The sequence below is a fragment of the Mizuhopecten yessoensis genome, unplaced genomic scaffold (assembly GCF_002113885.1).
Source record: "Mizuhopecten yessoensis strain PY_sf001 unplaced genomic scaffold, ASM211388v2 scaffold7283, whole genome shotgun sequence".
NCBI lineage: Eukaryota > Metazoa > Mollusca > Bivalvia > Pectinida > Pectinidae > Mizuhopecten > Mizuhopecten yessoensis.
Window position 1 is genome coordinate 834,275 of NW_018406970.1, and position 16,343 is coordinate 850,617.

Consider the following 16,343-nt stretch of genomic DNA (forward strand, 5'->3'; position numbering starts at 1 on the left):
ATGATAAATAAATAATGATTATGATGACAATGATGAAGACGGCGAAGGTGATAAATAAATACTATGAAAAAGTTTGTGTGGATGTGTGTGTGCATTTGTCATTAACATTATATATATAGACAGACTTTTGAAAATTAAACAATTACAAATAAAATTGTTTTAAATAGAAACCATCATCTGCAGCACAGATAAAGAGGTTATTTATAACGGTATCCCTTACCTTGTGATAGGTCTCCATATAGTCAGAGGTAAACGTTGGTGGCCCTGTAAGTTTATAGCTCAACTCAAACATGTTTCCGATGCCCACGGTAACTAAAAGTAAAAAAGAAATTTACCTGGAAACCACTAAATGTATGGCAACTCAGATATGACTTTTACGCATTGCAAATTGCCTGATACCACTTTTATTAGAATTTCAACGAAAACTTACTTTTCAACAAGGACAGGGACTTTTCTGCATCTGTGTTGAGAGAGCGACTGATCAGGTCGCACATCTGTAAATGTCAAAAATACCTAACTTAGTATTGACATCATGGAATAATTGATATTCATGTAAGAATTGTCAATCTTTTCCTTATATCCAACTGTTACCTCTTGTTCTGGCCACGTTGAAAATGCATTTACCTTTCCTCGAGGAAAACCAAATATACCCTGAAGTTTCTTGAAACAATTAGGTAATACACGTTAATATTTCTACTCTTAAGAAGTAGAACAGATCTCTAAGTGCGCTCTAAATATGTAGAATGATCTTACTACTGTTAACAGGCATCCATTTTTAAAATCAAGATTAACAAAATATAAAAAAATAAACAAATAAAGCATCACTCAAAGAATCAAAATCTTGTATGATGTTAGGCGTTCCCATTGTTTGAAAAACGTCTAAAGAATATGTTAACTAAAGCCAAAATGCAAATGAAATAATTATGATAATAAACTTTAATTATTGAGGATAAACTAATGGTGAGCCAAAGGCTAATCTTCCACATGATTATCTTGCTAGTAAAATACATGTGCTAGTTAAAAGTTACGTATGTATTGATTTAATGGACATAATGATGTATATATAAAGTTATATAACAGTTTTCTTAGTTGAGAGTATCACAGAATGCATAAAGTATCATGCAAAGTTATTTCATCAATTAAATGGCATGTGCCTAATTTACATACATGCTAATATAGAAATATGGAGAAAAAAAAGTGGAAAATTAAAATAAGTAAAATGCTCAATGTGTCTAAGTGAACTATTAATTCTCAAGAATTATTGACGTTCATTTTGTTTAAAGAAAACAAGGTTAAACTATCCGCAACCTTACCTTATCCTTGAGTAGGCTTTTAATCTTTTCTTCGAATTGCCCTTGGAATGCATTGTATGCCCATGCCCATTTGCCGTGGAACTTGATGGACACACCTCCTATATCACTTGTGCACGGTCCTGCGCTGATACTAGGGCGTTCAGTGATGTCCACTCCTTCCGGAAACACATTATGCAAATCAGTCCCATAAGATTGATTGTCACTATAAGTACTTAATAAGAAGAATGTATAAGTAATATTGGTTTCGGTTTTGAATTTAGAGCAAGGGAAGTCAGTGAAGAAAGGTCCTTTTGATTTATAAAGTACCATGTATACATGTTTCTTTTATCGCTTAACTATTACATATATATAAATATATTATAAAACTTTTAATCATGTGTTTGACCCGATATGACATAATGACAAACATATACATACTTATTAATACAGACCACTCGTATTGAACAATATTCTTTCTTTAGGAAATCAGTTTCCTTTCATCCCCAAAACAAGTTGTTTATTTTCAAGTTCTATAACATTGTCATTGTCTTTTAAGGCAATCGACAGTTTTTAATGTCGTTCATGCCTACATACGACTATCTGACTTCTTGTGGCGCTGACATATCTATTACTTATACTTAAAAGGAGATAAATAAAATGCTACAGAACAGGTATAGGCCCGGGTTTCATACGTTGAGCTTGCCCTTAAAAATTACTGTTATGCTGGAAAACATCCCTATTAGCATTTCACTCAGAGTGACTTTGGATGACAAACATGAAAGACAACCTACCAAAATCGGCTTGTACACTGAAGTAAACTCCAGATACGGATATATCAAAGCTGCCATCATCCGAAAACTTAAGGCTGTGAATACAAATATTTAGTTAACATTATATTGTAGGACACCTAAATATATTCTATAGAAAATCTATGAATTGCATTTAACGCTTTCATAATTTTGCTCATTATTTCAAACGCAAAAGGCGCTAACATAAGATTACCGTTTTGAGTATTTGACGTGACAATCGATTTTCTGCTCTTTAACCTATGGAAATATTCTAAAGAGCGTGATTACCTTAGGGAAGATTCTATAGACACCATAAATTATATATACTACATATATGTCGTAGTAAAAATCACCGAAGGAATATATCATTGCTGTCATAGCGATATGTTTAAACTAGAATGTCAGTAGCGTTGAAGCGTAATGACAAAATAAAAATATTACAAGTATGAATTCTAAAATATATAAGTACATACTAAATATAATAATGTCAAAAATTTATCATTGTTATTGATAAACTGATTCATTTTCGATTATAACATTGAAGTGTGTTTATCCCAATTTACGGTTTAATTACTGTATAATCAACAACCAAGCACATTATCAAGATTCTATGGTTGGGGATTGAACGCCCTCAAAACAACTAAGGTCATAAGGGCACGGGGGCCTACGAAGGGGGAAAGAGAAGTAACGACAAATCTCAAGTGTTGCAATGGGGGCAACATATCAATTTTGGTCTTTTCCATGTCCTCTTAGTAAAAGACACAGAAGAAAACCCCGAGTCTTTAGGCCCCCACATTAGTCGCCTGTTACAACACTGGATGCCTCCTACGACATGCAGAATGATAAACCGGGAAAACCCAGTCCTCGAACCTGCACAGGGTCGCTCTAGTAAACACGAAGTCAAAACGACGGATTGCAGATCGCATTTTAGGCATAAAAAGTATCACATACAAGTTTTTTCTTGAATGAGTACTCGAACCTTCCGCTCATGGCGAGGCCTATGTCTGAAGCTGACCATTTCAGCCCAATACCTGCTATGGGTTTAAGCGAGCTTGAGGATGGCGGCGAAAATTCGGTTATTTGGGCACTGTCAGAGGAAGAGACATAAATTAACGTATTTAAATCAAGAGAGCAAGCCATAGTTTATACTCATCTGCATACTTGTATCGTTAATTGATCAAGTGTTAATTGTCTAAATGGTTTTACTTAAATTGGATGTTTTGTGGGATTGTTGTAAGAGACGTTTAATCCGAAATAAAGCGATTATTACTTAACGTAAACGAAAATTATATTTCCTGGATTAAGTCACTGAAAACGAAATCCATTTAACATTCTGAACGAGGGGTGTATGTCTGCCCCGCTGATATGTCCCGTCACAACTCGTACACGTACGCAGACCTCATCGTCAGGGGTCGACATCGTGACAACTGATGCTGTGCCCATTATCCAATTTGTATCGTCTCCACCCAGAGCTGAACCACAACACACCGTTACGAACTTACTCCGTTCTCATTTACTGCCCAGCAGTATTTTGAATAGCAATGACAATTGTATACGCCAGCTTATACACAGGTAAATATGTCGATTGTTTAGCTGAAATGGGCACTGATATGTTTGTCGATTTGCTCAAACGGAACGATACGCTCTGATGCTTGATCACCTACTGTATGCATGAAATGCAGTAAGGCTACTGTCGGCTGTGGATAATAAAAACATATCTCAAACGTATGGAAGAAAATTCCGACTACATAAAAAAGGCATTTACATATGAAACGGTAGAAGCCGGTCACGTGGCAGGGAATGACTGCTACGGTACTCATCAAACGAGTATTGTGACAAAACATTGGCAGCTTACATATATTTTAATGTTCACAATAATATGGAGTTTGTTTTTACTTCGGGCAATACAGCATTGTTTTCCTCACGGTAAGGCCAAATGTTGATTAAGAAAATGTAAACGTAAATATCGAACCTGGTTGTTGAATCTTGTACTGTAGAGAATTTCGCCAATCCACGGCCATCACGTTCAAAGGTAGATCCCTCGATGACAAGGACGTGGTATCTCTTGAGCTGAGTTTGGCGAAAATAGTATCAAACTTTGTTGCAAAGCAAGCAGCAGCACTACATATTTTACTCTCACTATTTCAATATAAATCCGATAATGTATATACGAAATACATCTGTTCGTTAAGCAGCCCGAGTAAGAACTAAACATGATCCATTTTAGACATAATTTATATACCCTGATTCACAACTTGCGTATTTACTCTACTAATGCAGTAAACGCATGCGTCACCTTTGATAAGCTGTTCATAATTGTGGATTTGATTCGTAACGAATGATGTGTTTGGGACAGCTCTGAGTTGATACAATTACTGTTGGACAACAAACGCAGTTTCAGTTCTCCCGATTTTGACCCCCGGTGATGAGACCTACGTTCGGATGGGAAAGGACCATACTAGTGACATCCAACCTATGTCTGCGATGTATAACCGATTCCGGATTCACTGAGCTAAAACAACAAAATAACATATTTGTTTCCTTGCCGCAATAGATAAACATGTATCTCAGGTAAGGCAAATGGTATCAATTTTACTGTAACAGGTGCTACGAAGGATACAGATAAAATATAGATTATTTTGTTTTGTTTTGTTGTTAAAGCAAGTTTTACACTTGCATGTTCGTCTTCATATGACCTTAGTTGTTGAAAGGCCGTTAAACCCCCAAAACAAACAAACAAACAAGCAATTTACACTTGTAGGTTAATTTATTTGATTCTAAATAATCGTATCTGCCTTACAATTTCGGTCCTTAATATGTGCTACAAGCCAAAAGACAATAAGACGAAAGTGAAGTCTGACCCAAAAAGTTCATTGTATCGTAAAGCATACTATGATAAACGACTTATATATTTTTATGTTACCTAACATTAAATTTAAAATTCATATATATAATAATAATAATAATAATTTGAGGTTCTTATATACCGCCTTATTACAACCTGGGTCGTGTAAATGCGGTTCACAAATTATGATTCTGGTTATAGGGCCTTTGCAACCAGCCAATATCTTCCTGGGAAGCATACAGCCGGTGCTGCCATTAAGGTGCACACGGCTGTGTAGTATTCAACGATTCTAGCACTGCCCAAACACGTTCTCATTTACCGCTAAGTAAAAAGGAACACGCGTAGTAAATAATCTTGTTCGGGGATACAGCACATTGCCATGAATTCATTCGAATCCTCGACCCTTTAGTCACGAGCCCGGCATCCTACTACTTAACTACCGTGCCTCTATATTAATCAAATTTTCCTTTTACCTTCTATTTGCAGAACCTATTAGAAAAGAGAGAGGGTTTATGTTTGTATACATTTGAAAGTGTGTTTTGAGCATTTCTATATATCTTATGTATACACACTTCGCCCTATTATCTCTTTTAAGGTCGTGTGCCGCTAACGCCTTATCTGACCTACAATGTACATGCCCCACTATAAATAAGCTGCGCATTTGATCACACCTCATTACTGAAACTATTGTAAACATGTCATTGCTCTGTGTTCTGGCCATATGCAACCTTCTATTGGACGCGTCCTTTGCGGTAGCCAGTCCCTCAGTGACTGGTGATGGGACCTCCGATACAGAATTGCGTGAAATCAGACTTCTCCTTAACAAACATGGAGCGCAAATAGGTAATACAGGTGTATACATCGTGTTTGTCTGCTCCACATTTATGTTTACATTCTTGCTTTAAGCTAATGTTTTGAAGCTATCAGACATTTATTGTAGACATCATGCACTTGTTTAATACTTCCTAAATGAAGAAAACAAGTTGACAAAAATCGGCATAAAAATAAAAAGCTTGTGGGATAACCTTAATTCTGTAAGATATGTTATATTTACAGCAAATTAATGTTATAGTAATACCTATGCGTAATATTCACTTGCACAGGCCACAAGCCTACAAATAGTGATAAACCCGATCTTTCCATTATCAGTAATGAGTACTTGTCAATCTACCTTCACAGAAACACTACAGAGGGAGAACGTACGACTTGAAGAGAAAACCATGACGCTTGAAAAGAAAATCATAGCCCTTGAAAAGAAAGCTATTACCCTTGAAGAGAAAATCATGACACTTGAAGAGAAAACACCGACATTTGAAGAACAACCTGAGCCGAAATCTGACCGTGTGAACAACACCAAACCAGGCCCAGACATACTCGGTATACCAGATGGTTCGGCAATATCTGACGGAAAGTCCCAATCAACAAAAAGAAACCCTGGTATGAAATTACATTGTTTCCTTAACTTTAAATATACCGTTAAATGCACGGCACATTTCAAAACGAAAAGCAAAAATAGAGGATAACGATATGAATTAGCATTGGTAAATGAAGTTCATAGGTCTTGATAAACAGTCCATGCTGTATTAAGAAATCCAATGTAGACTGTCTGTACAACACGTCTACCTGATCTGTTTTTAAATTCATATGGAGCTTACTTTTTACATGGGCTTCTAAAGAAAGGAAATGTGATACTAGCCAATCCTTTCTTTTATATGTACTGATTTGCCCTTTAGAAGACAAGAAAAAATCAAGACCTACACACAGTCTTGATGTTGAAATTAAAGATTCTTTCATGTTATGATACCAATTCAGTATATGCCTGTATATCATCAGTTCGTGGTTACCGTGTATTCTCTTCCTTGACAATTCGATACCTTTTCTGATTACAGATGAAGCCGTTAAGACAGTAAACCCTCGTGTTGGTAAGCAATGTCTGTCTGCATTTATTTGTGTCAGTTTTTATGAAGTGATAACAATATCATGAAATTATATTTGTAAACGGGATTAGGTATTGTTTCTATGTAGGTAGTTTCGATACGATCACGACATCTAAAACAATGAAAAAAATATACCAATTACACGTTTTCTAGAACAAATATTTTTACTCATAAGCAAAGTGCCGTATGCGTTTACTGTATTAGAACTGTTAATACAAAGGTAGTGAATCATTATATCATGTTTCTTACAACAAACCATGTTCTGTTTTCAACGTACCATGTTTTGTCTTTACCTAGCCCGGGATTTGAGAAATATGTATGTTTGATTACATTTAAATCATATTGAAGAAGAAGAACATGTAAATGATGTTTCGCTGTAGCTTGATTTAACAAAGAATATTTTTGCTAAACCCTAGGCCCCAACCCCAAAACGCCCCCGCCCCCGAAATATCACAACCCATATCACCGATCTTTGTTTGCCGAAACTTGGTTCTTATAAGAGTTAAGATCCAGGTTCTAAATGTTCGTTTTTAGTTTCTCACTTAATGGATGGACGCTTAGTTTCAATTAATAAGCTATTATATCGCCTGAATCAAAAACAAAATACCATTAACTTCTTTTCACCACATTTTGACCACCATACTATTTAGCCATGTTGCGCGTAGTCATATTTTGATATGTGACAAACTACTGCAATAATATTTCTGCACATGTATTTTATGAATAGGTTTCTTCATCTTTTATTTAAGGATATTATATTTCACAGATTCCACTACCGACAGCATTATTGCATTCCATGCCATTCTCGTACATACTGTAAGAGATCCTGCTGCAGAACATATCGTTACGTTTGACCACATCATCACCAATATCGGAGCCCATTATAGATCTACAACCGGTGTTTTTACCTGTGTTGAAGTCGGCGTATACCAGTTTTCATGGATGGTCAAGGTTGAGAGCTCCCAGTGGATAACTACAGAGTTGGTACGTAACGGTGTGGTGTTTGGGACAGCCATGAGCGGAGACGACGCCTATTTTACAACGGGCGCATCATCAGCTATCACGATGCTGGCTCCCGGCGATCAGGTCTGGGTACGGGTGGGAAAGGACCATAGCGGTGTGGCAGACATCTACCCAACGTTTACAATGTTTAATGGGTTTCTGATTCACTGAGTTGCTTAAAAAAAATAAAAAATAAACTGTTTACGTGTAGTTGTATAATTCTTTTAATTAAAAGAAGATACCTATAAGGCAAATATACAAAATATAAAAGTGTTCTGGCATGTCTATAACTTATAACTTATGATAGATCATTTCTTAAAAGAACCACATACATTTCGGAACTTTTTGAAAAATAAATGAGATGAAATTTACGAATATAATAAACAAGATTGCTCCGAATGTGAAAAAAATATTTGTGGGGCTAGACCAGGATCCGAACCCTGCATTTCCTATACTTTATATTGTTTTCACTATTTCTCTAACTGATTGAGTTAGCTGGTCAATAGAAGTGTCTTATCCCAACTGTGCTAAAGATATATCCAAATGGAAGTTAAGGAGAGGTTACTGTTTATAGGTAAAACCACAGAGCAGTGGGACCAGGATATTTGAGTAAATAATTGTGTTCAAACTGGTTCTACGTAATTACAATCATTGTCTACGCCAAGACAATATGAAAAAGTATTCATTCCAGCTGTATACATATTATTTAATACAAAATGTACAAAGTATCTTTATTAAGGTATCATGTTAATTTTACCAGATTTCTAAAATCTTCAATTTTGCTAGGTTTATCTTTCCATTTAATTTCTCTAAAGTAACAAAAACAAATGTCTTTCATTTTTTTCGTTTCGAGGTTTCCAGAATGTATTTTTTTAATTGAAGTATATTTCAAATTAATTTGATAAGAAATAAGAAATTTATAAATACAACAAATTGATTATAAACATAAATTTATAATTAATAAATGGATATATAAGATACAGTTGTTTGACCGCACAACGCACAAAAAAAGCGTGAGTACACTGTGCATACATCGTTAACACACCGTCCGCACATTGTCCACATATGGTGCGCACAACTGTGCGATTAACCAATCGTTCGCCCCGTTGTGCGCTTCTCTCCGCACAACTATGCGATTTGGTACAATTTTGTAATCAATATGACGGAATGAAAAATATACGGAAAACTTGTATACAATAATGTACACTGTATATATTACTGTAATATCTCATCACAATAATTTAGATTATGTACAATTCTACAATGCGTGTAACATAGTATAACAGCGACCGTTAGACTGTCAAGAATGGGTTTGACTCTATGGCAACAGAACAGGTGAATAACAATTTGATGAGTGACCGGAGTTTTACCTGACCTGTGCCTGACGGGAAGAGCTGATATGTGATACCGTAAGACCGTTATAAAAACACAACTGGACGTTAAGTATTTGTTATTTGCATTCGGTTTGACTTATAGTTCCACTTCACGTGGCTTTTCACACCCCGACGAGTTACGTAAGTGCCCCGGGCGAGGGAGGTACATGTACAAAGTGGCTATGTTTACCTGTATACGTGACTGTGTTGTTATTTTACATGTGTCGATTAAGGTCGTTTAAAAAACACACCGCAAAACACAGTTTCTAAATTTGAGAAAGCTTATAGATGTAGCTAGAATATAGAAAAATACTTAAAAATCAGGTTTATATGTGTAAACACGAAACCGTATATATTGTTCAGCAATGCCTCAATTTAAACCCAACCACGATTGTTATCGCACAACGTTCGTCCATCGTGCGCAAAAATGTCCGCAAGCAATAATCGTCCTCTTTTTATCGTTTGCACATCGTGCACACAACGTTCACACACCGTGCGCACATCGTGCACACACCGCACATCGTGCAAATTCCGCACATCGTGCACACATCGCACATCGTGTAACGTTGAGCGATCCCACAACTGTAAATGAATTATGCATATATTTTATTTGATTAAAAGAACTTTAATTTGTCCTGTTGACTTCTTTATTTTAGTCCTCAAGAATGTTTTTGAATAAATGCGGTAGGGTTCTTATAAAATGTACATTTTGTCGTCAGTAAGTATTCACGATGATGTATTGATATGCAACGATTGATTGATTGACACGTTAAACGATTATTTTTCACCATAAACGACATACTACATAATATCGCATCACTGTTAATTTTGTGATTAATTAATAAACCGTGGAAATTACACACTATTTCATTCTGTGTCTTCATTCTACCATCAGGTCGACATCGGTTCAAAGTCAGACGGATACAACAACATACCGCCTTCAGCATGCATTTCACACATGTTCACATACATTTCTCATAGGGTCACGTGTTTAAATACTCTAAATTGGACTCTAAACCGAGTTTAACCAATCTTAACATAACAGAAAAAAATATCTTACCTATCTGATGATCGACAGTCGTCAATGAGTCACCAGCTCTTGGTAACTTTGCGTTTTCTTTGGATTATTCATAAGTTCTTACTTTGTCTGTTACTCTTTCCGGTCAGGAATGATACGATACCTCAGCAGTCATCTACTATCAAACGTTTCCATGAATAAAGTGTTCATTACGTATGCCATCAACGAGAGAAAAGCCAAGGTCGTCAAGGGACTATTAATAAATGATATACACAGTGTCTTGAAGCAGCAGATCGCATTTGATGAAGATGAGGCATGTTGTCTTGCTCGACAGCCTGGATCAGTATGGAAAGAAAAATATGTTTCTTACTGAATCATCTGGCTTCCCGGAAAATGGGAACGAATGCACTAACAAACTGTTCCTCCGTGTGGCCTCTGTCGCCTTTCATCCTGCAGAACGGCGAAGGTCTCATAGAGTTGGAATGTATAGTCTCCATGGAAACTCCAAAAGTTCGAGTCGCCAAAGCAGCTTTAGTTCAGCTTGTGCTGTGGTATCAATACTTTACGAAAGTAAAGTTTCTTAGGTTTCGTTCTTTGTCACAAACCTTGTTTATGAAGGAAATGATTATGTCGTTTCAATTCTATCCACTTGGTTTAGCTAACATTTTGGATGGAATTAACGTAACGTGAAACAAACATCACGAATAATGACTAAGGTTATCAGGATAAAACTGTAGAGCAAGGAATGTCAAATCCATAACAACAGGATCTGTGAGTGCAGCATATTTTACATTCACAAGAGGGTATGTGTTGTGATAGATCCAGAACATTTTAGCATAAAGGTGATTGTTTATACTTATACTTGCCCTCTAACAAAGACTATCTATCACATAGTGGCTTTTTATCATATCTGTTTCCCTGACCCCGTATTACTCCCACTGCAACGTAACACTCTCGTGTGAGATCCTAGATCATTTTGTATAACTACCCAACTTTCTGTGTTCTTCAATTCAACTCAATTTCGAATGTCAGAGGCTTAACATTATCAGACGATGCATGCTCATGTGTGCCATACATATTTTCCCAACAAAAACTTCCCTTTCTTTAAATTTTCCATCAGAGGGAACACCAAAAAGAATCTTCTCTAGCGAGAGGTTTGACGTGTAATAATAAAATGTTGACGTTGAAACAAGTAAAAATAACGACAACTAGAATGGCACAATTATAAGCAGCATCTACAACACATTGATTTTAATTCAAAGTACCAAAGATGAAACAAAGGGGTAAATTTATGCAAAATAAACCCGCACATAACGGTAAAACAAACCCCGCCCCGTAGCCACAGCGACGCAAAAAAGAAATTGTTCAGAAATCTTTTTTAAAACAGTAATGCAAATGTTACCATGACATGTCTCTAATGTATTGCAATATAGGATTGTATTTGTAACAACTATACAAGGGTTTATACTTGATTTAATTAATCAGTAAAGGATATATTTTACGGTTTTTCTGTTCAGAAACTCTTAAACCGGAAATTGCAATTGCCATACAATGATATAATCATCCTCGTCGAGACATTCTTGCACAATTTTTGCACGTGCATTGACTGTTGCCATTGTATAGATAATATCTTTATTTGGTTTCTTTTTATTCACCGTTCGAATGCCAGGTGTGTATAGACTACGTATAGATCCAAAAGTGCGTTGTTCACTACAATTATTGAATTTGCAGCCTTCATTTCATCAAAGCTTAAAACATATCTTGATGTGATATTTAATTTTTATAACAGTAAAACACATCGTTACTAAATTCCTTCCAAATAAAGTACCTTCATCGTGCCCATTGTATTTGATTTCCTGATTTACCTTACTCAAATTATTCTTATATTGTAACCGTTCCTAACACTAAGTAATGATTTCTTTAAAAGTGAAACATTTTGGGTGTGGAAATGTTAAGGTTTGGACTCTTTAAACTAACTGCAGTGATAATGTTTTTGTTTTGTTTTGCATTTGCAATGGTTTCGAAATCAATATATTCTTTTTATTTTCATTTATATAATCTATAAATAAATATTCGCAGGTTGAAATTTTAGCAACAATTAACTCAACGCGAAAAACGCAAACCATCTAGCCCTGCAAAAGTAATCCACTTTTAGTACAACTACCTTTCATGGATGCAATAATGCCGTGATGTGTTTGTTCTAGTTCCATACCGACTTAATTTTCAGAAACATTAATAATAACGTTAAATAGACCAGCTGAAATTCAATTACTCTCCTTGCATATTTGAGTGAAGCGTAAGTGGCGAATCGTTTATCTGATATACTTTAATTGGTATCTAACTCAGTCTTTTGTACAGAACTGTTGCATTTTGCTGAGTCGATGGAATGTTTGTATTTCATTATAAAAAGATATCAATCTACACAAATGGCGTATAGCCTTCATAAACAAAACGCCAACTTCAAACAAAGGTTTGTTATGTTGTAAGTTACTAATAAATTAAAGTACAATTCAATATTGGAAACAGATATTTATTTATTTATTTATTTCAAATTCAAGACCAAAGGGTCCACTAACAGAATGGATAACAAGAATAAAACACAAGTATAAAATATCACAGTCAGTTATGCATTTAACACAGACTAAAATATACTCATATGTAAAACAAAAGGAATTAGTGATAGCAAATATTGTTAACCGTACTTTGAACTATGTGAGAGAGGAACAAAATATATCACAGTGTTAGATACTAAAAAACATAAAACACTACGGATGTTACAAGAACCCAATGGGTAAATAGTGACAAAACAGAATCACTATCTGATTAACATCCGAACTATTTTTTGTAGTACATGGTAAATGCTGAGACACGAACACGCGTGAGTACTTAAGTATAGCAAAGAAATAGAGCAATATCAAAAACAAAATATTTTTTGTGCTTACGAAATTACATAATGTATCAAATGTTCATATGCACAAAATTTATAAAAGAAAAACATATGCAAATCAATTTAAAAGGTTGACTACACTTGAGTGGGAAAATGTGATATTTGTGAACATTGTATCGCTAGTTAAGACGTTCTACTTCAACATTTGTTCTTGCATGTCTTTGAAAGTGTCGGGTTCTGATGCCCAACACTTACAGATGTTTGTTTTCTGTGACCAAAAGGCATGGGCCCTTGTGTCCCGCGTGATGTCACAATTATTATTCCTTGTCGGGATGGTACACCAAGTCTGTCGCAATGACGAAAGCGTCCTGTAACACAAAGAAAATATCCGTAATCGTAGATATGTAGAGCACACACGATCTAAACACTGGCATACATATCTGAGACTCCAGGTACATATCCTGGATTTCACAGGGCAATACAAATCCCCTGCCGCCACAATCACCCTATCTCCTCCCGATCAGTTTTGAAGTCGACTTGGTTTGAATTTTGATACCGATACGTTTCGTGTGTTGTCGAATGTAATTCTTACATTTGTAAATACATGTATGCACTTTACGTATGAAAGTAGTGTATACAGTGTGCTATAGATGCATCGTACCTTAACCCTTGACCTTCTGATTTATGAAGCATAAACAAAAAAGTACCTCTGGTGGAAAAAAAGAGTGCATGATGAAAAAAAATTAAGTTAGAGTTTATCTTTGTCCAAGGAAACTCTTGTGTTTGTTCGGAAACCAATTTCATATTTAAATTATTAATTATCTTGACCTATAAAATTATATTACCTGAAAGGCAATATTCTATCATCATCATCATCATCATCATCATCATCATCATCATCATCATCATCATCATCGTCGTCGTCGTCGTCGTCATCGTCGTCATCGTCGTCATCGTCGTCATCATCATCATCATCATCATCATCATCATCATCATCATCATCATCATCATCATCATCATCATCATCATCGTCGTCGTCGTCGTCGTCATTGTCGTCGTCGTCGTCGTCGTCGTCATCATAATCATAGTCGTCATCGTCATCGTCATAACCATCAATACATATGTACGTCTTATCCTAACGTCTTTATTCAATAGCACTTTTATAAATTCAGCTACATATGATTTTGCCTTTATCAAAGTTTTATTTTAACTAGGGAAACACAAGCGACCAAAATAAATCTTTCTACTTATAACTATATTTTTTCCATGCGCTTTGCTTGGCAACACCTCACGTTTGGCTTTAATATTGAACTTCGCCTATGTAAGGCGGGCAATTAGTTCGGTTTCCAGGCCGGAGCATACCTTGCAGAACGTTCAGCATTTAGAGGAATGGCAACAACTAATTCACTAGTTGTCAGAAAAATGTGACCAGGCGGAATGCTGTGCTGGGTACCTTCGGCATGGTATTTCATTGGGAAAACACTATAAAGTCGGCATCGTATCGGAACTATCACAAGGAGGCAAATACACAAACATACCCTACCTCCTGTGCGCGCGCACACACACAAGCACGCATACACATCACAAAGGAAGAACGTCGTTAAGTGACTTTAGCTGTTAATTGGTCTAATGCAAAATAAAACCAACTAACATGTATAATTAGTTTCTTGTTAAAATGTGATTTACATTAAAATACATGTTTTGCAAACAGGTATATGCATGATTATAACTTAGCCACTTATCATGAATTATATGTCTGAAAGAACATAAATACTTTTTTGTGCATAATGACTCCGTTTCCGATTTTGTTAACGTTTATTGATGAGCGAGCTATTTCATTTTAATTTATTCAAAATAGGTTAGACAAGAATTTATAAACTGTATTAGCCATCACTCACTTTCAGTAGCACTAACTTGGCATTTTTCAATGACACCTTTCCGAGTGGTAGCGGAATTCCCTTTTGTCCAAGATCTGATTAAAAAAGAATTAAAAAGATCAGACATTGAAATTTTGTTATTAGCGTGCAACCACTTAAAATTTTATCCTCAGCAATGTTAAATGATGTTAATCAGCACAGTATGTGATATATTTGAATTTCAGTTTGTTTATCATGTAAAGAAATTGCCTCCCTTTAGCATACTATAGACATACTGTAAATATTTTGTATTAAATTGTTAGATTACAATAGTGGCTAAATATGTCAGGGATAACATGGAGTAACGGTATAGAAATATGCTGAAATGAAATACATTTGGGATATTATAGAGTAACGGTATGGAAATAAATAAATATGATATATTTTTTTGGATAACATGGAGTATATGATTTTCAATGTTCAATAAGAGCTTGGTGTTAGTGTAAACATAAATAGTGATGTACTCACCGCATTCATTGTAAGTACGTAGTCGGTAGATGCCCTGGTGTTAGTCTCCAGTCTGCTGCCTAGTTCGTTCTCTATGTCCTCTGGCTTAAAATAGAGGGTTGACAAAGTTGACACCGGTCGGACATATAGGGCTATTGATCCGGCCATCTTGGTTTCTATGGAACCGTCGACAACAGAAATATGCGGCATCGTTGTACTTCTCATTCGTAGTTCAGTCTGACAATTGGGATACTTCTGTTAGAGCTAAAAAGTAAATAAAACAATAATAATTCAAGAATGTCAACACTACTATTTTGTGAAATATTTAAAAACCTTTCGGGTCATCAATAAATAAGTATCGTTATCCTTTTGTAATCTTACATGTAACCCGATCGATTGAAAACATTATTGACATTATTATGTACTTACTGTCACGTTCTCGTTAAAAATCAAAGTTTTAAAACTTCGTTTCGACATTTTGTACTGAAAATCTCCATTTAACAGTTAGCCAAATATAGAAATTTATGAGCATATATATGTTTTGACATTAACATTGAAATGTGAAATGATATTGTCAAAGAAAAATAGTTTGTCTTCCAGTATAATTTACAGACCGCTGGAATAAAGTTGCCGATACATAGCGAACTGGTACACGTCGTATTCAAAACTCCACATGCGCTTTCAGGTAGCTGAAATGAGAACATAAGTATACCATATAAGGTATACATTGATAGTGTAAACGCACATCCATATAAAATCAAATATTTTCAAACACAGTACAATTGTACATATAACCTTGATTTGAATAATTTGTTTCGGATAGCGATCTTCGTACAAA

The 16,343-nt window shown here is 35.4% G+C and overlaps 2 protein-coding genes and 1 pseudogene across 2 annotated transcripts; 1 reads left to right on the top strand and 2 right to left on the bottom strand.

Moving 5' to 3' along the window:
- Positions 1 to 142: 142 nt before the first annotated feature.
- LOC110453364 (lipopolysaccharide-binding protein-like) lies at positions 143 to 2,177 on the bottom strand (the record flags this gene model as incomplete). The annotated part of the gene is made up of 4 exons (XM_021502280.1): positions 143 to 312; positions 431 to 494; positions 1,314 to 1,468; positions 2,084 to 2,177. Coding segments are annotated over 4 exons (483 nt in total), but the record flags the coding sequence as incomplete, so codon positions are not given.
- Positions 2,178 to 5,590: 3,413 nt separating this feature from the next.
- Positions 5,591 to 8,055, top strand: LOC110453377 (complement C1q-like protein 3). The gene is made up of 4 exons (XM_021502292.1): positions 5,591 to 5,768; positions 6,105 to 6,362; positions 6,815 to 6,847; positions 7,629 to 8,055. Exons 1-4 carry the CDS (start codon positions 5,621 to 5,623, stop codon positions 8,033 to 8,035), a joined length of 846 nt encoding a protein of 281 aa, XP_021357967.1. The 5' UTR covers positions 5,591 to 5,620; the 3' UTR covers positions 8,036 to 8,055.
- Positions 8,056 to 12,731: 4,676 nt separating this feature from the next.
- The window catches only part of LOC110453365, a 13,515-nt pseudogene continuing 9,903 nt past the window's right edge, over positions 12,732 to 16,343 (bottom strand).